Here is a 23604-nt window from a genome sequence, read left to right as displayed (position 1 = left end):
CCCCCGACCACCACCACTCACCAGCCCCGTCCCATCGTTTTTTTCTTCTTCTTTCTTTCTTTCTTTCTTTCTCGTTTATACCTGATTATAATTAGTAACTTTTATAACATTAGCAAACCCAGTTTTATTCTATATAAAACCAAACTAAATTCGAAACCATGTTCATTTCCAAACCAAATACTCCTTTCTCAAAATTCTTTCTTTTCATGTGAGTTCTCACAAGTCACAACTCATGATACCACTAAGACGTTGAACTTCTGGTTTTGCTACAAAAAAGAAAAAGAAAAAAAAAAAACTAATAAGCTCCTCACTATAATGAATACTATTTTTTCGGTACACATAACTAATGTTCGGTTTATTCTGATTGGACATTCATATTTTTTTTACTAGATGAGAGTGCTAATTATGCATATACATTTGCTTGACTGATTGAATATAGTAGAGGAAACAGTTCAAAGATGAATCATAAGATGAGTAGCAAGAAAAAAAAGAGAAGACATAATGATGGAAGCACCTCGTCGCTTTAAACTCGTGAAGAAGGGGAGATAAAGAATGTACCTTAATTGTTTTTAAAATTTGATAGTTAACCAATGATTACAATGAAAACTAAGTCATAATTAGCTTATGAATGCTTTACAATATCAAACTGACTTTCTGCGTAATCATTTGTGAATATTCATGACTTTTGCTTTCGGAACTCTTAAACGAAGATTATGCCGAGATTTATGCTCTCATCATTACGGATTTGTGGGATGTCGTACCAAAACTATTACTACTCTTATTCATAGTTGTTTAGGCTCACCAACCGGTACCATCTAATTAGTGTTTTGTGGAAAATGTTCAATTTTGTTCCTCATCAGAAGTTCATTTCGAAACCATCCATGATTTTTCTAACCCTTCCTTTTTTTTCATAGTATACGATGTAACTTAATAATTTATTTGTATAACCTTATAATTACTTGCTCAGTATTTTTATTCATAGTATACGATGTAACTTAATAATTTATATGTATAAACCTTATAAATATTGAAAGTACAACATTCTACCATTATTGACATTGATTCTATAAAATTGGAAAAGGCATAGTGGTTTTATTATGCTAAGCTAGTGATGTCGGTATGTTATAAACTTATATCATGGATTCAGATTATGGTGGTTGTATGAGATGAAGACGAAAACGGGAAAAAAATACAAGCATAAGTATTAAGTACTGGTTTAACTCGTATTATGAATAATGAAATCGAATAAGATACACCGAGCAAGCTAGTTTATCTAGGAGTTATATAAGACTATTATATGTAGAAAAATATAAAATATAAAAAAAAAAACTAAGAGGAAATGTCAAAAGGACATGACTCGGCTGTCCATCTTGTAGTGTACCAAATGGGGCATGTGGAAGGTTTTAGGAAAGCTATCCCCACTTTTTGTTGATTATTTTCATCATTTTTATCTTTCCTATTGTTTTTTCAAAAGAAAGTGATTATTTAAAAAAATTTCATAGAAATATGTTTTTGGCAGTAATATTGATTGAGACTTAGCTCTCCCTTTATCGGACACATATCATGACCTTTGTTTGGATCATGGTCTGTCCCTCTTCTTTTAAGCATTCGTAGATGTCACTTTTCAACATTAATTTTCTTGATATTGAAAAAACAACAATTCTATTTTCAAACTAGATTTAATCAAGAGGGCCATGGATCTCCCCGTTTGGGAAAATTAAACCGAAACGGAACGGAGCTCGAAAATTGGGCTTATATTTTCTAGGGTATAAACTCATGGGCCTACTGTAGATTTATTATTACATTGCTTTCATAAATTAGAAGTTTGTATTAAACTAAAAACCTTAAATTAGAAATAGAATGTACGTTACGTACAATCTTTTCTTCTCGTTTGATTATTCCTCCCACGACGATGAAATGGGTCGCTAGATACAGAACCCCAAGCCGGCCGATACATAAGACATAACAAGTTTGGAATGTGCCAAAAAAGTTATACTGTATATATATGTGTAACAGTGTGAGTTTAGATTAGATAATATAACTAACTTCGATCTAAAATTGTTGGTTTTTATATATGCGTATAGTATGTATGCAGGATCTATGGGCACAAGCTAGAGTTGAATTTAGCTGATGAGAATTAAATACTGAGTTGTTGGTTTATTGACAATTAGGAGGGAGAAAATATTTCTTCATATACTTTCTTGTTCTTGGAAGAATTCGTCTACCACATGGATCCCTTGTTGTTGGTTGACGATTATATATATACGGATAAAAAAGATCGTTGACTTATCATCAAATATTCACATGACGGGATCCACATTTTCGTATCCATAAATGTTAGCAAGATGTAGAAGACATGAACATGGGAAGACAGCCGAAAGTTGTTGACTCACAAAAAAAAAGCATATAAAAAGATAAATGAGGATGGAATAAAGCTCTAGCCGGTTAGTGTCACTCCAGATATCTGAAAAAGTTATCATATATAAATTGATATGATCGATCATACAATAAAGATTCATTCGAAATAATTCACTAGAAGAAACCATCTCTGTAATACATTTTTGTACGGCAGAATTACATTAGTAATTGTTTCTAAGATACATTGTACCCAAAAGGACAGAGGAGTACATGTGTATACGTATGTTGTCAAGTTTGTCTAGTATTATTAAATTCAATGAAAGAATCTATCATTACTTTGGAAACATATTTGGTTTTCCAGTAGTATTTGACTCGGAGCGCAAATCACGCCGATGAACCGACACAGAGCATTCGTAATTTCGTATACCTACACATGTAATTAATGATGTAACTAGTTGCTCATTTTTATGCATCCCAAAAGCTAGTTGATTAACATGTATATAACATAATTATCCCCAAAAGAACCGAAAAGTTGTCTATATTTTGCTTGCGATTCAAATTACGTAAGTACAGAAACTCATTGACAATTTGTTATAGTCATATTTAAATTGTGTTCAACAACTCATTTCTTGTATATAGTCATTGACTTTTATCAGAAATTAATATAGCCAAGAAGCCAACATCCGATACTTAGAAGTTCATGCATATTTGGCCAAAGAAAAAAAGAAGTTCATGCATATTGATAGAAAGTTACCTTTTAAATGTACAGTCCAGTCCAGCAAATTCATTTTTATAGACGAGTAGTATGCATAGACTTAATAAATCTACAAGTAATACTATAATCTTTGACTTAGTAATCGATACAAAGTATATTAGCTGAAACAGTTAATAACGTCGGTCACATAAACATTAAAGTTATAAACTAAATGAATGATTAAATAATGGCCGTTTAATTATATGTCAACATTTGACGATAAAGCAAATAGCAAGTGGTTTTTGATGAGTAATATGAACGGACAGTACGGCCACACTACAAACAATGCGGCTAATTTTGTGGGGATATTCTTATTCAACGTGCTAGCTCCTGCTTATCTTTGCTATTATCACCTTCGTATTAATACGTACGGTGCATCGCCGTATATACTATAGCATTAATATAACTTTTCTTCCATCATTAAATCATTTTATATTTTGAATAATTCCAGAAGACGACGTATAATTATTAATACGTAGGTCGGCTATATATAGCTCGTAGGAACCTGTGCATATATCACCCATTGTGTAGTAGTAACCTTTTATAAGTGACAATTGCTAGATTTGTTTAGTCGGGCGTCACTTGGCGTAAAAAGCTCACGATGTCTCTCATTGTCTCTCTTTGCTTGGTCTTCCTTTGTTCGCTTTGCCATGGCTCTCATAGCTTGCCTGCGAAACGGACTCCTCATCTTGATGGTAAGACCCATTCGATTAGTGCCTTAACTATCATGTAGGTCGATGCATGCTATTTGTTTTCTTTTGGTATGAATAAGAATTCTAGAAAGTAAATGATATATATCAGGAAAAAGATAAAACAGTTTCGCTATTTTTGGAATTGTCGTGTTGTAAAATTTATTGGTATTTTAGAGTTTTTAGAAATAAAATTGAAAGAAGAAAAAGGATATATACAGCAATATCTTCAGTCACGATCGACCAAATTATATGGCGTTCAAATAGCCAATGTATTCATCAATAAAACTTAACATTACCGGATTACCATATTTGAACATGGACTGATCGATATGGCAGTGATACTAATAATACAAACCGTTAGAGGTTAGACTATTCTTTCGATAATTTTTTGATTAGATTGTGGTAAAGTATAGTATAATATATTAGTAATATATTATATTATAGTTTTCACATTTGGTAAAATATGAATTTTTGGTTTACTGTACATATTTCTGCAGGGCTTCTCCCAAATGGAAACTTTGAGCAAATTCCTAACAAATCAAACATGAGAAAGAGGCAAGTAATTGGCAAATACTCTCTTCCCCATTGGGAAATCTCCGGCCACGTAGAGTTAGTCTCCGGCGGTCCACAACCCGGCAGTTTCTATTTCGCCGTGCCACGTGGAGTCCATGCAGCTAGGCTAGGAAACTTAGCGTCAATATCTCAATACGTGAAAGTGAAGCGTGGGTTGGTCTATTCTCTAACGTTTGGTGTCACGAGGACTTGTGCTCAAGACGAGAACATCAGAATCTCAGTGCCCGGTCAGACCAATGAGCTTCCGATCCAAACGTTGTTCAGTACCAATGGTGGTGATACATACGCTTGGGCTTTTAAAGCAACGTCTGACTTGGTTAAGGTCACTTTCCATAACCCTGGTGTTCAAGAAGACCCTAGTTGTGGCCCCCTCGTTGACGCTGTTGCCATCAAGGAGATTTTGCCCCTCCGGTATACCAATGGTATAACTTTCAATTCCGGTTCAGTTTTGTTCTCTTTCTCATCTAAACCGGTTTAGTATAGATTTAATTTCTGGTTTGAATTAATCTATATTAAACCGGATTAAACCAAAATCCCACATACACATTTCTTTCATTTTTTTGCATTTTGGTCCTAATCTTTTGAATTGTTTTCTCTTTCACCTCTAACTTGTGTACGTAATCAGGAAACCTTGTGAAAAACGGCGGATTTGAGATCGGTCCACACGTATTCAGCAACTTCTCTACCGGAATCTTAATTCCGGCGAAGATACAAGACCTAATCTCACCGCTTCCGGGATGGATCATCGAATCTCTAAAACCAGTCAAATACATCGATAACCGCCACTTCAAGGTCCCATCAGGTCTCGCCGCAATCGAGATCGTCGCCGGGAGAGAAAGCGCAATCGCTCAGATCATCCGTACCGTAGCCGGTAGAAATTACATCCTTTCGTTCGCGGTTGGGGACGCACACAACGGTTGTCACGGATCGATGATGGTTGAGGCGTTTGCAGGAAAAGCGGCGTTTAAAGTTAAGTTCGATTCAAATGGTAAAGGAGCGTTCAAAGGGGGGCGTTTCGCGTTTCGTGCCGATTCGAACCGCACGAGGCTAACGTTCTACAGTGGGTTTTATCATACCAAGCTTCATGATTTTGGACATCTTTGTGGGCCTGTGCTTGACAATGTTAGGGTTGTCTTGGCCCGTTAAATTAATTTTTATTATAACTACATAAACTATAATAATTACTACATTATTCTCTATTCGTCGAAATTAAGACATTATAAAGTCGGTGTTTCGATTTCAATTACATTTTCTGTATACTTCTGTAAACAAATATTTAAATATAAATATTAATGTTTCCTGATCCAATAAATATTGCATGTTAATAATATTGTTTCCTTTTGTATTTGGCAAACAAAAAATAGCAGTCTCAAAGGAGATTTTAAATCTGTGGTTCAGATAGATTACTTATTAAAAAGACGTAAACGTGACCAAAATAAAAATTAGCTTCAAGTTATTTAAAAAACCACGAATAAAGTCAAATCAAAAGCTTATATTTTCTTAGGACGTAAATTAAGTTGATTTGAAGAGCAAATCATGGCGATGATTAATGATTAATCAGCGGAGACCATATGTGGACTGCATTTCATGTCTCTCGTGTGTACACACACACACACATGCGCATTTAATCGTAAATCTCATTTGACTGTTTTCTTTGTTTTAAACGTTAACTTCTTAATATAATATGTTCAACAGCACACACCATATTATTACGTCGGTTGCAGATAAAGAACCAAAAAGATAGTTATGTTTCTATTACGTTAATATATTACAATGTGTATACAGTAATTACAAACTTAGATGAACATAAACATTTACCTAGATTTCGAAATTTTCAATTTGTGGTCAGCGTATGTCCATGATGGTGCATCTTCTAAATCGGATCCAGCGGCAGTTAACAACAATATGAAATCCACTAGCTAGACTTTCTTATTTATGACATCGATATCGCTCGTGATGAGTTACCAATCAAATCGTCTCTCTGTTACAGAAAACTCGTGTTTGGAAGCTTCGTCACATTTTTTTCAGCGTCACATCTGTTATGTCTTAATAACCTCATTTAAAAAAAAAATAATCAACCACATCTGATAATCTCACTGCACACACTAAATACAATTGATTTCTGTTAAGTACTAATTAGTAATATATTTCGATATTTTATAATCGACAGACAATGAGTCATACATTGCGGCTCGTAAGGTGCGGTCTTCAACGTGGTTCGAGTTTCCCTTTGTATACGTCTACAACAACCTTCTTTACATAAACAACATTTTATTGTATATTTCCAAAAATGTACATGCTGCTGCTTCCTCTTCGTTTCTTATGTTATTTATAAAATCTCATGTGATAAGTATGACCCCTATATATATAGCCCACATGACCCTCATTGAAATAGGCGAACTAATTAATAAGTCTTTAAAATGTCCATCTATCACTCTCTTTGCTTTCTCCTCCTCCTCTCTCTCTGCCATGGCTCTTCCAGCCTCCGACCACAACCACGACCACGTAGAATTCCTCATCTAGACGGTAAGACAATCAAATGAAGTTGTCATATTAATTTTTACATATCAGTTAATCCCATACTTATTACATTTGTGGTTTCCATGCATATATCTATAGGGCTTCTCCCAAATGGAAACTTCGAGCAAACTCCTCTCAAATCACACATGAAGGGTCGACAAATAATCGGCGCTAACTCTCTCCCTCATTGGCAAATCGCCGGCCACGTGGAGCTAGTCTCCGGCGGACCTCAGCCGGGAGGATTCTATTTTCCAGTCCCACGTGGAGTTCACGCGGTTAGACTAGGAAACTTAGGCACCATCTCTCAGGACGTGAAAGTGAAGCGTGGCTTAGTCTACTCTCTAACGTTTGGAGTCACTAGAACTTGCGCTCAGGACGAAAATATCAAAGTCTCTGTGCCTGGTCAGGCCAATGAGCTTCCGATCCAGACCGTCTTTAGCTCAGATGGTGGAGACACTTACGCTTGGGCGTTCAAGGCAATGTCCGATGTGGTTAAGGTCACTTTCCATAACCCTGGTGTTCAAGAAGACCACACNGTGGTTTCCATGCATATATCTGTAGGGCTTCTCCCAAATGGAAACTTCGAGCAAATCCCTCTCAAATCACACATGAAGGGTCGACAAATAATCGGCGCCAACTCTCTCCCTCACTGGCAAATCGCCGGCCACGTGGAGCTAGTCTCCGGCGGACCTCAGCCGGGAGGATTTTATTTTCCAGTCCCACGTGGAGTCCACGCGGTTAGACTAGGAAACTTAGGAACCATCTCTCAGGACGTGAAAGTGAAGAGTGGCTTAGTCTACTCTCTAACGTTCGGAGCAACTAGAACTTGCGCTCAGGACGAGAATATCAAAGTCTCTGTGCCTGGTCAGGCCAATGAGCTTCCGATCCAGACCGTCTTTAGCTCAGATGGTGGAGACACTTACGCTTGGGCTTTCATGGCAATGTCCGATGTGGTTAAGGTCAGTTTCCATAACCCTGGTGTTCAAGAAGACCACACCTGTGGACCTCTCTTAGATGTTGTCGCTATCAAGGAGATTCTTCCTCTCCGGTATACCAGAGGTAAATCAATTCACCGGTACATATATATCCGGTTTACTTTATATTTTTTGTTGCATGGATGATCTTTATAATTTAGCTTTGTGATTAATTCAGCCTGTAACTTTGTTTTTGCCATCTTAGGTAACTTGGTGAAAAATGGAGGTTTCGAGATTGGTCCACATGTTTTCGCTAATTTCTCAACCGGAATCTTGATCCCCGCAAGAATCCAAGATTTGATCTCCCCGCTTCCAGGATGGATCGTTGAGTCCCTCAAACCGGTGAAATACATCGACAGGCGTCATTTTAAGGTTCCTTATGGACAAGCAGCCGTTGAGCTCGTTGCCGGAAGAGAAAGTGCAATCGCTCAGATCATCCGTACCGTCGTTGGCAAAGCATACATCCTCTCATACGCGGTGGGAGATGCGCAAAACGGCTGTCACGGGTCGATGATGGTGGAAGCGTTCGTGGGAAGAGAGCCGTTTAAGCTTTCTTTTATGTCGGAAGGTAAAGGAGAGTTCAAAACAGGGCATTTCAGGTTTGTTGCCGATTCGAACCGAACGAGGCTAACATTTTATAGTGCGTTTTATCATACTAAGCTTCATGATTTTGGCCATCTTTGTGGGCCTGTTCTTGATAGCGTTGTTGTTCTTCCCGCCCATTAACAATGTGTCGGTCTTAATTCTTACTAGTCTGAATATTTATATTATTATTACAATAAGAAGAAACACGATATTTCTATTCGTAAGGAATTTGTGGTTGCACGTTACATTTTCTTATTGTTGTTAGTCTTGTAACTCATACCAGTGATGCAGAAATTATATCTAATATTATATGTATGGAAACTCTGTGGAAGTTGTTAAATGAAATTATAAATGAAGGATGATAGAGATTTTGACCTTAGCAGAGATATAAAAAACATACAAGTTAATTGTTTTTAACAAAGACCATTAAACATAACATGGTCAACTTATATTAATAAGAAGACTTATTCGATGGTCTCTTTACTCTTTTATGGAATATATTCATTAATACAAAAATGACTTAAGCTTGTTTGTGCTACGCTGTTGGATTCGAATGACGTGGCTAAACCTAGACCGTCTATAATATTCAGACGTAGACATGAGCACAGTAGATAAAATTCCTCTATTCCTCTGTATTTTTTTCTCTGAGTCTCTGAGCAGAGAAGAAAAAAACAGACGCCGGAAAAAGCGAGATAGATAGAGAGAGCGAAGACGAAAAACATATCAATCCTAATCGAAAACGAAGATGGCCGTCGAGAAATCGAACACGAGGGTGCAAGGTGTTGAGATACTGAAGCCACGTACGGACAATAGAGACTACCGGATGATTGTCCTCAAGAACTTGCTCCAGGTCCTGTTGATCAGCGATCCCGATACGGATAAGGTTCGAGATCGCTAACGGTTTAAATTAAGATATCTATTTATTTAAGTTTTTGGAATTTGTTTACTGATTCGATTGAGTTTGATTCTTTTCTTCAAGTGTGCTGCTTCAATGAGCGTTAGTGTTGGATCTTTCTCTGACCCACAAGGATTAGAAGGGCTAGCTCACTTCTTAGGTACGTTGAATTTTTGAAAGTTTTGTTACTTTGGAATGTTACTGGATTTTTGGGATGTGTTACCATCTTAATTCGTGTGTGTGCCCTTATAGTTATTTGCCATGGAATGATTCAATCATTGTGCTGTTTCAGTGGTTAAATCTAGTTTCAATATGTTTGTATTGGTTTTTTTGGTTGTTAGAGCATATGCTATTTTATGCAAGTGAGAAGTATCCGGAGGAAGATAGTTACTCCAAGTACATCACAGAGGTAGTATTTATATATATCCATACAATTTTCCGGGATTTGAACTCAAACATACTCGAATTTGTTCTTAATTTCACTCGATATAATAAATATGGAATTTTCTTGGTGTAGCATGGAGGTAGCACAAATGCGTATACAGCCTCTGAAGAGACAAACTACCATTTCGATGTTAATGCTGACTGTTTCGTTGAGGCTTTGGATAGGTACAGTTTGGTGTTTTTTAATACTCTTGCTAGCTAATCTTCTTTAATCTTTTACCTCTGTAAGGTTCTTATATGGCTGTTTTAAATCAGATTTGCTCAGTTCTTTATCAAACCACTAATGTCTGCTGATGCCACCATGAGAGAGATTAAGGCTGTTGACTCAGGTTTGCTCGCTTTTATTCTCTTTACGTTTATCTTGCTGCTGTTTGTGAACTAAACAGGTTATTAACGAGTTTTCTTTATCCAGAGAATCAGAAAAACTTGCTCTCTGATGGTTGGCGAATGCGACAGGTATAGCTCTAGTCTAAAGAACAATTATCAGAGTTGGTTGTATGTATATGACTCAGTTTTTTTATTTTCATTTTCTTGGTAACAGTTACAGAAGCATCTTAGCAAAGAAGACCATCCGTATCACAAGTTTAGCACAGGTCTATGTTATAATTTTCTTACAGTTATTGCTGCTGACTGCCATTCATGGAATGAGATTTATTCTGATTAAAATGAATAGTCAGTTGTGATTCCAGTATTTTTCTCATGCTAAACAAGTGTGGTTTGTGCTTAGGGAACATGGATACACTTCATGTACGACCCCAAGCGAAAGGAGTGGATACAAGGAGTGAGCTTATTAAATTCTATGAGGAACATTATTCTGCCAACATCATGCATCTGGTTGTATATGGGAAGGGTATGTTTTGGTGCTAACGCGAAACTCAAATTTGCTTTTATAAGGAGATAAAAATGTTTAAATAGGTAACACCTGTGCTAATGGTTTTCTCTGAATGTTTTCAGAAAGCCTTGATAAAATTCAAGATCTTGTGGAAGGGATGATCCAGGAAATCCAAAACACGAACCAAGTCGTCCCTAGATTTCCTGGGCAGCCATGTACTGATGACCATTTGCAGGTTGTTTTTTCCTTAAATTTCAAAATATATTTTGACATGAAAATGTATCATGCTAGAATGTTTATGAGGTGGTATTTTTGGTGCTGTTGTATTATTTTGGTTTTAGATTCTCGTGAAGGCTGTTCCTATAAAGCAAGGACACAAGCTAGGTGTTTCATGGCCTGTAACGCCTAGCATTCACCATTATGAAGAAGGACCAAGCCAGTACCTTGGCCATCTTATTGGCCATGAGGGAGAAGGGAGTTTGTTTCATGCCCTAAAAACCTTGGGTAGGTTTTCTATGGGGCACACATCAAGTTCAATCTTCAATCTCCTTCTCTTATTACTTGAAATGGGACAATACTCTTTTGAGGTTCCCTAAAAGATGATTTAGAAATTTTCTGAAGAAAATTTTGAAGTTTTAGTTGTCGATGGTATTGATAAAAAATATTTTTTTTTTTCTGGTATCTCGAAATGGAGTATAGCCTAGAGTTCCCCAACTAATATTTAAATAGAGTAGCGTGGGAGGAGTTTATAGAATCTTATAAAGAAAGTGGGCGTATATGTCTTCTAGAGAGTTACATTTCTAGTCACGTGAACAAACTTCTTAGATGGGACAGGTTGCTGCTGGTATTCCGGTAAGAAACATGCTAAATTACTCCATCTGATAGTCTGGCTTATTTCTTCTTATTGCTTGCAGGTTGGGCGACGGGACTGTCTGCTGGTGAAGGAGAGTGGACTCTAGATTATTCTTTCTTCAAGGTTTCGATTGATCTTACTGATGCTGGCCATGGTGGGTTTTTCTATTCTATTTTTTTCATTCTAGGAAGTTCACAACAGTCTTTCTTCTTTCTTTTGTTGAATAGAGAGTATGGGTGTGTTTGGTGTTTTGTAACTACTTGATAAATTCCTCGGTTTTCTCCTTGGTGGGTTTACAGAGCATATGCAAGAGATTTTGGGGTTGCTGTTCAAATACATTCAGCTATTACAACAGACCGGTGTTTGCCAGTGGATTTTTGATGAGGTATGGATATATTAACTTGTTAAGCCACATTCTAGTTTATTGCTACTAATAGGTTAAGATTGTAATTTTCCATTTTTGTTCCTGTTTTTTTTACCATTTGACTTTTAATATTTGCTAATACATCGTTTATTGCTATTGAAGCTCTCAGCTATTTGTGAGACGAAATTTCATTATCAAGACAAAACACCACCAATGTCCTATATAGTGGATATTGCATCAAACATGCAGGTTATAATTTTAGCTCTTTTGATTTTGTGTAAGCTTGATTTCTTATACATGCTTACCTCTGCTACCATGTCATCAATCGCTTCTTCAATAAATTGTGCATATGAAGTTATGTAATGTGGCAAAAATTTTGTAATTTTTGTCTTAAAGAACCTAAGCTCATGGCTAAGAAATAACCGTTCTTTTAAAATATTCTGTATCCTTTGCAATTACTTGTCAGATATATCCTGCCAAGGATTGGCTGGTTGGATCATCATTGCCTACTAAATTCAATCCAGCTACTGTACAAAAGGTTGTCGATGAGCTTTCTCCTAGTAATGTTCGGTAAGTCTGTGGTCTTTAAGATTTTTACTTTGCATACATTAAATTATTATGGGTAGCTAGCTATAGTACAATAAACATGTGATGAAATCATGGGTTTTCGCCTAAGCTAATTTTACATTTGTTCCATTTATTCTGAAAATAATTGAGGATGGCATGAAGGCTTTTATTGCTATTGATATATGATGGCTAGTTTATGTACTGTTCCCACCATTAGCTTTGCTGCAGGTTACTTGACCAATTTCGTCATGTTATTAGAGTTTACTTGTTAAAGCACAACACAGAGGAGTTGTTTCCAAAAAATCTTGCTTTGTTATTGCTTTTGTAGAATTTTATGGGAATCACAGAAATTTGAAGGACAAACTGACAAGGCTGAGCCATGGTATAACACTGCCTATTCTCTTGAGAAGATAACTAGCTCCACCATTCAGGTTCACTTTTTGATATGTTGTACTAGCTTGAAACGTTTCATTAATTTTCTAAGCAACTACTACCTCCACTTCAAGTTTGTTGAACAATTTTTTTCCTTAATATCTTTTTGGATTTTGTGTTAAATAATTACAGGAATGGGTTCTGTCTGCCCCTGATGTAAATCTTCATTTACCAGCGCCTAATGTCTTTATTCCTACGGATTTTTCATTAAAGGATGCGAAAGAGAAGGTTCGATTTCACCACATAAACTAGATTATTTTAAATTTGTAATGCATGAAGCGGTCATCTTATGTGATCAAGTTCTGGAGCAGGAAACCATTCCAGTTCTGTTGAGAAAGTCACCATTCTCAAGATTGTGGTACAAGCCAGATACAATGTTCTCGAAACCAAAGGCATATGTTAAGATGGATTTCAACTGCCCACTTGCAGTCAGCTCTCCTGATGCAGCAGTTCTTACTGATATTTTTACACGGTTGTTGATGGACTATTTGAATGAATACGGTAAGATTTGGTAGGTACATCTCTCATTATTTTCCTTTCAACTGGGGATTTTTCTCTAGGCTTTAGTTCAAAGAACTCTGTGCCAATTAAGTGGAACCAAGCTTCTGAAATCGGTAAATATGTCCAATAAGCACCAAAACTTGTCTCATGCAAAATATTTCCATATTACATGCTGTTGGTTGAGCATTCTTGTAGCTTTTGACAATGTCATTTACTACATTCGAGTTTTCTGCTCTGTTTTGCATCTTGGCCGTATGTCTTGAAGACAAACGAATAATAGTATAAATAAGTAAAATAAAATGACTGAGTACAAAGCTTCTATTTTGATAAAGCCTCCCATTATTCTTTACTTTTTTTTCATGTTGTAGCTTATTATGCACAAGTTGCTGGTCTTTACTATGGAGTGAGCCTTTCGGACAATGGTTTCGAGGTGAGTTTGATATTTACCACATGTTATACTGAATTCTTTTTCTCTTCTGTTTTCTGAATACCTTTATTTGTTCCCAGTTGACCCTTCTTGGTTATAATCACAAATTGAGGATATTATTGGAAACTGTTGTTGCAAAGATAGCAAATTTTGAAGTAAAACCTGACCGATTTGCTGTTATCAAGGTAACCATGTCAGACTTCGTCCCTTTTTATAACTTCACTTAATAGTTGAACGTCGGTCTGCTGTACCAGAATGATTGAATCTGTGTTATTCTGTTTCCGTATCCATTACTAGGAAACTGTCACAAAGGAGTATCAAAATTACAAATTTCGACAGCCATATCACCAAGCAATGTATTACTGCTCACTGATATTACAAGATCAAACCTGGCCTTGGACAGAGGAACTGGATGTCCTCTCTCATATGGAAGCTGAAGACGTAGCTAAGTTTGTTCCAATGTTGTTATCAAGGACATTTATTGAGTGTTATATAGCAGGTATCAACATTTTGCTGGGACGTTTTCTGTTTTTGTCCGTCTTTGGTGTTCGTATACTCATATACTTCATTTCAGGTAATGTGGAGAATAAGGAAGCTGAGTCAATGGTCAATCATATTGAAGATGTTCTTTTTAATGAACCAAAACCGATTTGCCGACCTTTGTTCCCATCCCAGCACCTCACTAACAGGGTTGTCAAGCTCGAAAAAGGAATGAAGTATTTCTACCACCAAGATGGCTCAAACCCCAGTGATGAAAATTCTGCGCTAGTGCACTATATTCAGGTAATTCCTTGTTCAGATTTAGAAGGCAGCTTTGAAATCTTTTCTTAGTATTTACCGTTCTTTGGAGTTTGTTCGTGTAGATCTCGCTATTATCTTAAAACATATTTCCAGAGATCTCATATTGTTTTGGCTAACTGTAACTTTGGTTGCCACAAACAGGTTCATAGAGATGACTTCGCCATGAATATTAAACTTCAGCTATTTGGTCTTGTTGCAAAGCAAGCCACCTTTCATCAACTTAGAACAGTCGAGCAACTTGGTTATATCACTGCACTTGCTCAGAGGTACACTGAAATTTTCCTTGTGTTTCCTAATATAATCCCCTGAATTCTGTTTAATCGCGTTTTTTTTATAACTTAGGAACGATTCTGGCATCTACGGTGTACAGTTCATTATCCAGTCCTCAGTTAAGGTACCAAACCATTCAGCCATCTCTGTCATATTTTCTAATTAAGGCTCATCTCCTTAAATTTCTAGAGGGTTTAAATCTTTAATAGGGTCCTGGACATATTGATTCGAGGGTGGAGTCATTACTGAAGAACTTTGAGAGTAAACTTTACGAGATGAGTGATGAGGATTTCAAGGTAAGATTGGTCAACTAGTTAGTGATATTTCTCAGTCAATCTAGCTATGCAATATGATTACTCAACCAGAGCTATTAACTGATATGAATTACTCTTTCTCTAGAGCAATGTAACAGCTCTAATAGACATGAAGCTTGAAAAACACAAGAACTTGAAGGAGGAATCCCGGTTTTACTGGCGAGAGATTCAAAGTGGAACACTCAAATTTAACCGTAAAGAGGCAGAGGTACAGGAAACTGCTTCCTTTTCCTTCTATATTTTCTCTGAAACTAAGGAAAACGCCTCTAGGATCAGCACCTGGTTGATTCATGAATCATGCGTATATATACTTCTTCGAATAGTTCTTTCACTTCTGTAATTAAGTTCGAGTTGGTATGAATGTTTTTGAGAGCGACTGATAGATGAGAGAGTGGGGTTATTTTGTGGGCAGGTCGCTGCGCTGAAGCAGCTTCAGAAGCAAGAGTTGATAGATTTCTTCGATGAATACATAAAGGTTGGAGCAGAAAAGAAGAAATCGCTGAGCATAAGAGTATACGGGAGCCAGCATTTGAAGGAAATGGCAAGTGACAAAAACGAAGTCCCATCACCATGTGTTGAAATCGAAGACATTGTTGGCTTCAGAAAGTCTCAACCTCTTCATGGGTCGTTCAGGGGATGCGGACAACCCAAACTGTGAGAGGGCTGACGAAACTCATTTCTTTATACAAAGACAAAGATGAAAACGATATTGTTTTCCTTTTATCCTTTTCCTGGTTGTAATACTAATATCTAGGCGAATCTTAAATTGTTAAAAACAGAGTTTCAATAATCTAGAGAATGATCAAAAAGTGGAGAAAAATATTGATTCCTGGCTTAGTCTTGTAGACTATATAGCATTTGGGACAAAATAGCAAGAAACTGACTGAGATGGGATGATGCATAGGGGCTGACTATACAAAGCCACTCTTGTTTCGTCAAATAAATTCCGTAAATAAACCCGAAGGGGCTCTTAAGCTGATTACGTTACTCTCCAAATTCACTACAATTGTCTCTTTTGATAAATCTCTCAAATAATACAATACAAATTATGGCAATGTAAGAAATGAATGTTGTTGATATAAGATAAACGTACGTAAATCTTTCAATCTCGTAGGCCCGCTCAAGTAAATCTCATTCCACGGCTTAGAGACTCGGGGTGGTCCCATCACCGGCGGCCGAATCCTGCTCGATAGACTTGTTCGTAGCTCGATCCCTGGCATCCATACTCGCAAACACCTCAAGTAGGGCATTCTTGAAATTTTGAATACCCTCCTTGCTAAAACTCGTAGAAGTGTCGTTCGTGAAGGCGAGACGCTGATCCTCTTCCGCCTTCCGCCTGTTTTCCATAAACAAAAGCAGTTCCTCCTTATTCATAATTACCTTACCCTTCTCCGTCTTGCCTTCCATGGAGAGAGCTCGAGATCGGATCCTAATACAAGCTTCTGGAAATGAAAGAGAGAATAAAAACGGTAGACAAAAAACCCTACTAGGGTTTACGTGTTTGTTTGTGTTGCACGGACTTTATAACATTTTCATTCTTCTTTCACGAATGGGCCGAAAAAGGCCACTACTAGAAGATGTCCAATTTTATTTATTTTTCCCATATTTTATCGAATTCGAATGTATTAGAAGTCTAGATGGATTATGATCTCCGATCAGTTTAGATTTATGAATACAAAACTTAAAATAAAAATAAAAATTGCAATCTATATGGGAGAATAACTCCTACAAACAAACTTTGGATGGTTGTGGGTCTTATTATTATTTGTTAAACTGAGCCAAAAAAAAAAAAAAAAGAAGAAAGAGAAGGATTAATTATTAGACTTGCTGAAAGTTTGGATCGGGGCACCGGTTGCCCTTCGCTTCTGATCTCGCCCCACTGGCTCCATCTTCGTAGATCCATCGATAGTCTTTGGGGCCAAAGTCGTCGAACGAATGATGTCCGCAACGCCGCGAGAAACTTCCTCGAGACTGATAACCTTGTTTCCCACCAACGATGCCATGTCTGCCCCGGTACAACCAAGATTCGATTCCATTTTTCACGGGTTACAAAAACTGAGCTGCGAGTTTTTCTTTAAGTGTTAAATAAAAATTTAATTAACTGGATGGATACCCAATCGCACAGGGATTCGTTGTATGTACATTCTTCTTTTAAGAATGAGCCCATAACAGCCCATTAATAATAGATGGTGCACAATATCTTATCTCCCTTTTCTTTTTGTGTATCCATCATTCCATCCTATAAAACAAATCCCATTAACTCATTAAGTAACCTAATTTATATATATATATATATCTATATAGTTAGTATAATGGAGTCATTATATAACTATTTGGGTATAAATCAGATAAAAATATGAACTAAATCAAATTTACACAAATAAAATTTAATTCTATTAATATAGACTACTAAATCAAACTTACACTATTATATTCCTCTTTAATGAATGGGCCAAAATAGCCCACTAATATATGCTCGATTTTTTTTTTTCTAATATTCCAATGTAATGATATATTTTAAAAATAAAACGATGTCTAATTCCTATATTTTACTATCTCTAAGTAAAGTAAGCAAGCATTAAACAATTTAGCAAAATTTTAGTAGTATAATATTATTATTACAATCGTTTTTATTTTATTTTATTTTTTCCCATCTACTGTACCTCTCTAGTCTAATTTATTAAAAATGATTTAAAAATAAAAACGTTGTATTAAATATTAAAAGTAGTACTGCCATCCTCATAAAAAATGTTAGTTTGTATCTATTTTCTGCTGTAAAAATTGATTAATAAGTGTATATAAAAAAAACATCAAAGTGGAAAATTCGTCAGTAATTAGATCCCAACACTAGTAAATTACTAAATTTCATCCTCGTACTCTATAGTATATTTTACTATTTCTATAGTATGTTTAACTCTTAAGTAAAAATAAGCTTTATAATGTTGTTATTTACAGACAGCTTTGCTTCATGTGATGGCTTGCCTGGTGGGACCTACCGAGAATACTACAGCAAGAATTACTGTTTAATTGTCTCTTTGGTGAGATAGTAAAGAAAAAAACCCAAAAACAAAAGTTTTTGCAATTTGCAATTTGACCTTACCATACCAGCTCACAGAGACTCTCAGACTTCGCTTTCCAAATTCAGAGCTCTCTTTTTGCCATTTTGCATTCAAGCTTAAGCAACGTCAGTTCCAACCAACCAACTACCGCATTACATCATTCACTTTGCCAGACAAAACAAATCTCAAATTTTTTGAGTAACAAAACAAATCACAAATCTCATTCAGGTTCTGATTTAGAAGTTTTTGTGGGGATCCCTTCTTTGATCCGATGTTGGTTCAGGATCGTGCGGCTCCGTCTCCGTCTCCTGCAAAGCCGCCGAAATCTCAGATCAGAGACTTAGCTACTCATCAACAGATCCGACGACGATTCACTGAACCCAAAAACCTAGATTTCTCGACTTGCTTCTCCGAGAATCTCACCAGAATCGCTCTCTTCTCTCTCTTTACCGTCACCATAGTTGCTTTCTTCTTCCTTTACAACACCACCGACACTGCTTCTCTCCTCTGTTTCCAGTCTCAGTCAACTCACTCACTTCAATCTCTCTCTCGCCCTCAAATCAACTGGAACTCGATCCAAGTCCTCCCAAAGACCTCTCCTTTCGCTAATTTCCTTACTGAGAAATGGATTGTGGTGTCGGTGACAAAGTACCCAACTGAGGAGCTCAAGAGTTTGGTGAAGATTCGTGGTTGGCAGGTTCTAGCGATTGGTAACTCAGTGACCCCCAAGGACTGGAGTCTTAAAGGTTCAATCTTTTTGTCTCTCGATGCTCAAGCTGAATTGGGTTTTCGAGTTTTAGATCACTTGCCTTATGATTCTTTCGTTAGGAAGAGCGTTGGTTACTTGTTCGCTATACAGCACGGTGCCAAGAAGATCTACGATGCGGATGATCGTGGTGAAGTGATTGATGGAGATTTAGGGAAACATTTTGACGTTGAGTTAGTTGGTAAAGATTCTAAGCAAGAACCGATTTTGCAGTATAGTCATGAGAATCCCAATAGGACTGTGGTGAATCCTTATATTCATTTCGGGCAACGTTCTGTTTGGCCTAGAGGTTTGCCGTTAGAGGATGTAGGTGAGGTTAATCATGAGGAGTATTACACTGAGGTTTTTGGTGGTAAGCAGTTTATACAGCAAGGGATTTCAAATGGTTTACCTGATGTTGATTCTGTGTTTTACTTCACTAGGAAAACGACTTTAGAGGCTTTTGATATTAAGTTTGATGAGCATGCTCCTAAAGTGGCTTTACCTCAAGGTGTAATGGTGCCTGTTAATTCTTTTAACACTCTTTACCATTCGTCTGCGTTTTGGGGGTTAATGCTTCCTGTTTCCGTTAGTTCTATGGCTTCTGATGTGTTGAGAGGTTACTGGGGACAAAGGCTTTTGTGGGAGCTTGGTGGTTATGTTGCTGTTTATCCACCTACAGCTCACCGGTTTGATAGAATCGAGGCTTACCCTTTTGCAGAGGAGAAGGATCTTCATGTCAATGTTGGTCGTTTAATAGATTTTTTACTTGTTTGGAGATCAGACAAGCATAGTTTCTTTGAGACGATCCTTGATTTGAGCTTTGCTATGGCTGAAGAAGGTTTTTGGACTGAACAGGATGTGAAATTTACAGCTGCTTGGCTTCAGGATTTGATTGCTGTTGGGTACCAACAGCCGAGATTGATGTCGTTGGAATTGGATCGCCCGCGAGCAAGTATTGGTCATGGGGATAGAAAAGAGTTTGTTCCTCGGAAGTTGCCTTCGGTTCATCTTGGTGTTGAGGAGACTGGCACAGTGAGCACTGAAATAGGAAACTTGATTAGGTGGAGGAAGAATTTTGGTAATGTAGTGCTTGTTATGTTCTGTAGTGGTCCTGTTGAACGCACTGCTCTCGAGTGGAGGTTACTTTACGGCCGGATATTCAAAACCGTTGTGATATTGTCTTCTCAGAAAAACTCGGATCTTTATGTGGAAGAAGCCAAACTCGATCACATTTACAAGTAAGAACTGCTCAAGATTACTATATATGTTGGTTAAATTCAAGCTTCTGACAGTACGTTTTGTATGTATATTTCAGGCATCTACCAAAGATATTTGATCGGTACAGCAGCGCAGAAGGATTTTTGTTTGTTGAAGATGATACAATTCTCAATTACTGGAATCTACTTCAAGCTGACAAGTCTAAGATTTGGACTACAGACAAGGTACAACACTCTCATCAAACTGTCACCTTTTTCTTCGCTATCTCGTTATGTTATACCTTATAAGGAACCTTATTGTTTGTAAACCAATGAATTAGGTATCGAAGTCATGGACATCAGTGAAACCGACAGGGAACTCTGATTGGTTTTCTGTACAAGCCGAGCTAGTGAAGAACACTGTAAGTACGATGCCAGCTCATTTCCAAGTGAACTACAAGGACGCCACCAAGAACAATCATGAGACCTTAACGGTATGCAGTTCAGAGGTATTCTACGTGCCCAAACGACTCGTAACCGACTTTACCGATCTTGTTGATCTCGTGGGCGATATGGACTTGCATTACAAAGTGGCTGTGCCAATGTTCTTCTTGTCAATGGATTCGCCTCAGAATTTTGATCCGGTTCTTGGTTCCATGGTATATAAGAGGAAATCAGCTTCGTTCAACACTTCTTCGAGTCTGTATTCTCCTAAAGCACCTGCGGTTCACCCATGGAGCATATCAAGCGAACAAGATTTCATAAAATTGGTTCAGCAAATGGCTGAGGGTGACCCGCTTCTGTTGGAACTGGTATGATGGACTCAGGGTATAGAGCTTGCAGTAATGCAATGATAGAAACAGAGTTATACAAAGATGTGTCTTTGATTCATTTCTCATTGGTTCCCTTTTCAGAAATTTTTTCTTCTGGGGGTTGTGGAGTAAATCATGTAATGTTCCATTGTAACCAAACGTTTTGTGAGTGTATAATGTTTTCCCTCAAAAATCGGTCTCTGCTTCATCAATGAATACAAAAACATTTGAGACAGTTGGAAACAAGGCTGAATTTAAGAGTTATGACACAGTTTTGATCCCACAAAGAAAAGACATTGACATGTTAAGGAAGCTTGGTGAAAAGATCCTGAAGTTGAGTGTGGCTCACAACCACGCCAAGTTTCTGAGAAATTGCCGTTCTCACTGTTTCAGGGTCCAAGCTCGACAATGTATCCGCACCACTCATGGCAATGTACTCGCTCAAATTATGCAAGATTCCATCTTAAGAAGCAAGAAACAAACGAGCTGAGGAAATGAATATGGTTGATGAAAGGGTGACAACTGAGAAGTTACATCTTACCTTGGGCAACAATGGGTTCGTAGGGTGGAGGTTGAGCAGTCCAACTTCCATCAGGTTCTTTCATGTGTCTTCTATCAGAAGCAAAGTGCTTAAAGAACAGAGGAGCATGCACAACACGGAAGAACCTGATCTCAACCAAACAGAAAAAAAAGGACCTCAACACTAAAATGACCAAAACCCTTAGCCGTGCCTTTCATAAAAAGTTTAGCCCGTGGTACAGAAAGACAAAGAAGCTGAAGAAGAAACACTTTCAATCTTGACATGCCTGAAAAGATTACCTCTGGTACTCTGCGTAAAGCTGAAAAGATGGCTGGATAGTTTCAGCCACATACGAGGTTAAGGGTGAAGGGAAGGGCAAAGTTGAATCAAGATCCCACACCAAAGGCTCAGAATCACTTTCTTTCTTCCTCTGTTCATGCAAATACAAAAACCAAAATCAAGTTTGATTCTAAAAACAAACATCACTGGCTTAGACATCATGATATTAACCTGGACACATATGACATGATAATCCCACAGTACAATCCCATCAGCTCTGCGACTAGCTTTCTGATGCCATAGTGGAACCTACAAAAACATTTAATTCAACATATCAATAATGGAAATCACAACATACACACACTCTAATTACCAACCGAGCACATTCGAATTAACACTGAAACAAGACCAAACATAATAAATTACCTACAGTGGAACAAAGGTTATTTTATATAAGAGAAACATGGCTTGCCTGCTTCTTCTCATTCGAGATAAAAACAACAAACAGATCAGAACCCGTTGCATCCGCTACACCATTCTCGCACAACGTCTTGCAGAGCAGATACACGTTCTCTTCACTACAGAAACAAAAAAAGTCAACATCTTTATCTTTGTGTTCTACTTCTACCAATAAGGCAAAATAATCACCAAAAGACAGAAGACTCTCCAAAATAGAAACAAAATCAACCAACTACAACCCTCTGAAAAGGGTTTCCTAGATTCGGATATCACATAAAACATGTAGAAGGTGCCGTTCTATAAGCCTAAATCTATGGAGAATTTTGTTTGTAAAAGAAGAAGAACAATACCAGTAATAAGGAGTGTGCTGGAAACGAGTAGCCTCCATTACAACAAGCTCCGAAGTGACGCTGGACATTTCTTCTTTGGGATTTGATCAGTGTGATCTTCTCTTATTTTGTATACTTCCACAAACTTTGATCATCTAATCGTCAAANCAACACTTCTTCGAGTCTGTATTCTCCTAAAGCACCTGCGGTTCACCCATGGAGCATATCAAGCGAACAAGATTTCATAAAATTGGTTCAGCAAATGGCTGAGGGTGACCCGCTTCTGTTGGAACTGGTATGATGGACTCAGGGTATAGAGCTTGCAGTAATGCAATGATAGAAACNAAAACCAAACAAGGACGTAGTGAATTGATTAAACCATGCCGGTTAAGGTTTTTTTATCAAACCGCCGGTTAAGGTTTAGGTTTATTCAATTTCGTATTAAAATTAGATTCGGTCGCATTACGACTGAGAAGAGCAGTGACGATGGAGCAAGACGCGAATCATAGTCGCCGGCAGATCTGCAACAGCTGCGATCGACCAAATCCGATCTGTCTNGGTCTCTGCTTCATCAATGAATACAAAAACATTTGAGACAGTTGGAAACAAGGCTGAATTTAAGAGTTATGACACAGTTTTGATCCCACAAAGAAAAGACATTGACATGTTAAGGAAGCTTGGTGAAAAGATCCTGAAGTTGAGTGTGGCTCACAACCACGCCAAGTTTCTGAGAAATTGCCGTTCTCACTGTTTCAGGGTCCAAGCTCGACAATGTATCCGCACCACTCATGGCAATGTACTCGCTCAAATTATGCAAGATTCCATCTTAAGAAGCAAGAAACAAACGAGCTGAGGAAATGAATATGGTTGATGAAAGGGTGACAACTGAGAAGTTACATCTTACCTTGGGCAACAATGGGTTCGTAGGGTGGAGGTTGAGCAGTCCAACTTCCATCAGGTTCTTTCATGTGTCTTCTATCAGAAGCAAAGTGCTTAAAGAACAGAGGAGCATGCACAACACGGAAGAACCTGATCTCAACCAAACA

General features: G+C 37.5%; 7 protein-coding genes across 9 annotated transcripts in view; 5 read left to right on the top strand and 2 right to left on the bottom strand.

Moving 5' to 3' along the window:
* LOC104785200 lies at positions 3587-5679 on the top strand. The gene is made up of 3 exons (XM_010510366.2): positions 3587-3807; positions 4302-4799; positions 5003-5679. Exons 1-3 carry the CDS (start codon positions 3714-3716, stop codon positions 5521-5523), a joined length of 1113 nt encoding a protein of 370 aa, XP_010508668.1. The 5' UTR covers positions 3587-3713; the 3' UTR covers positions 5524-5679.
* Positions 6772-9127, top strand: LOC104785198. Of its 2 annotated transcripts, XM_010510363.2 has the most exons (4): positions 6772-6903; positions 7459-7956; positions 8077-8470; positions 9047-9127. In XM_010510363.2, the coding sequence occupies exons 1-4, from the start codon at positions 6798-6800 to the stop codon at positions 9069-9071; spliced, it is 1023 nt and encodes a 340-aa protein (XP_010508665.1). In that variant the 5' UTR covers positions 6772-6797; the 3' UTR covers positions 9072-9127. The 2 variants fall into 2 exon arrangements, with proteins under 2 accessions (XP_010508665.1, XP_010508664.1); XM_010510362.2 differs by lacking the exon at positions 9047-9127 and having other exon boundaries at positions 8077-8711.
* Positions 9117-15988, top strand: LOC109124581 (insulin-degrading enzyme-like 1, peroxisomal). Its single transcript, XM_010510365.2, has 26 exons — positions 9117-9339; positions 9436-9511; positions 9693-9760; positions 9869-9960; positions 10051-10124; positions 10208-10251; positions 10337-10388; positions 10523-10645; positions 10750-10862; positions 10969-11131; positions 11542-11634; positions 11780-11865; positions 12007-12093; positions 12311-12414; positions 12740-12842; positions 12976-13071; positions 13155-13344; positions 13713-13774; positions 13852-13956; positions 14069-14270; positions 14346-14554; positions 14714-14838; positions 14915-14966; positions 15052-15138; positions 15242-15364; positions 15569-15988. The coding sequence occupies exons 1-26, from the start codon at positions 9202-9204 to the stop codon at positions 15812-15814; spliced, it is 2913 nt and encodes a 970-aa protein (XP_010508667.1). The 5' UTR covers positions 9117-9201; the 3' UTR covers positions 15815-15988.
* On the top strand, positions 18234-22896 carry LOC104785193 (probable glycosyltransferase STELLO1). 2 transcript variants are annotated; one of them, XM_019245676.1, is made up of 4 exons: positions 18234-20201; positions 20279-20405; positions 20501-20844; positions 22727-22896. In XM_019245676.1, exons 1-4 carry the CDS (start codon positions 18487-18489, stop codon positions 22857-22859), a joined length of 2319 nt encoding a protein of 772 aa, XP_019101221.1. In that variant the 5' UTR covers positions 18234-18486; the 3' UTR covers positions 22860-22896. The 2 variants fall into 2 exon arrangements, with proteins under 2 accessions (XP_019101221.1, XP_010508659.1); XM_010510357.2 differs by lacking the exon at positions 22727-22896 and having other exon boundaries at positions 20501-21206.
* Positions 21103-23604, bottom strand: part of LOC104785194 (protein N-terminal glutamine amidohydrolase) — a 4436-nt gene continuing 1934 nt past the window's right edge. Inside the window, exons 2-7 of the mRNA XM_010510358.2 lie at positions 22580-22713; positions 22243-22348; positions 22002-22079; positions 21791-21921; positions 21513-21637; positions 21103-21433 (exon numbers count right to left, since the gene is read on the bottom strand). Coding sequence (XP_010508660.1) covers positions 21276-21433; positions 21513-21637; positions 21791-21921; positions 22002-22079; positions 22243-22348; positions 22580-22647 — 666 coding nt within the window. The 5' untranslated portion in view covers positions 22648-22713 and the 3' untranslated portion in view covers positions 21103-21275. The remainder of the gene's footprint in view (positions 21434-21512; positions 21638-21790; positions 21922-22001; positions 22080-22242; positions 22349-22579; positions 22714-23604) is intronic.
* LOC104785197 (DTW domain-containing protein 2-like) overlaps positions 22913-23604 on the top strand; it is a 6116-nt gene continuing 5424 nt past the window's right edge. Inside the window, exon 1 of the mRNA XM_010510360.2 lies at positions 22913-22976. The gene's annotated coding sequence lies outside the window, so the exon portion shown is untranslated. The remainder of the gene's footprint in view (positions 22977-23604) is intronic.
* Positions 23226-23604, bottom strand: part of LOC109132805 (protein N-terminal glutamine amidohydrolase-like) — a 2292-nt gene continuing 1913 nt past the window's right edge. Inside the window, exons 4-5 of the mRNA XM_019245179.1 lie at positions 23463-23550; positions 23226-23383 (exon numbers count right to left, since the gene is read on the bottom strand). Coding sequence (XP_019100724.1) covers positions 23226-23383; positions 23463-23550 — 246 coding nt within the window. The remainder of the gene's footprint in view (positions 23384-23462; positions 23551-23604) is intronic.

Source organism: Camelina sativa, chromosome 5 (assembly GCF_000633955.1).
Source record: "Camelina sativa cultivar DH55 chromosome 5, Cs, whole genome shotgun sequence".
NCBI classification, from domain to species: Eukaryota; Viridiplantae; Streptophyta; class Magnoliopsida; order Brassicales; family Brassicaceae; genus Camelina; species Camelina sativa.
The sequence above is the reverse complement of the archived record's forward strand: the minus strand, read 5'-3'. Positions and strand labels throughout refer to the sequence as shown.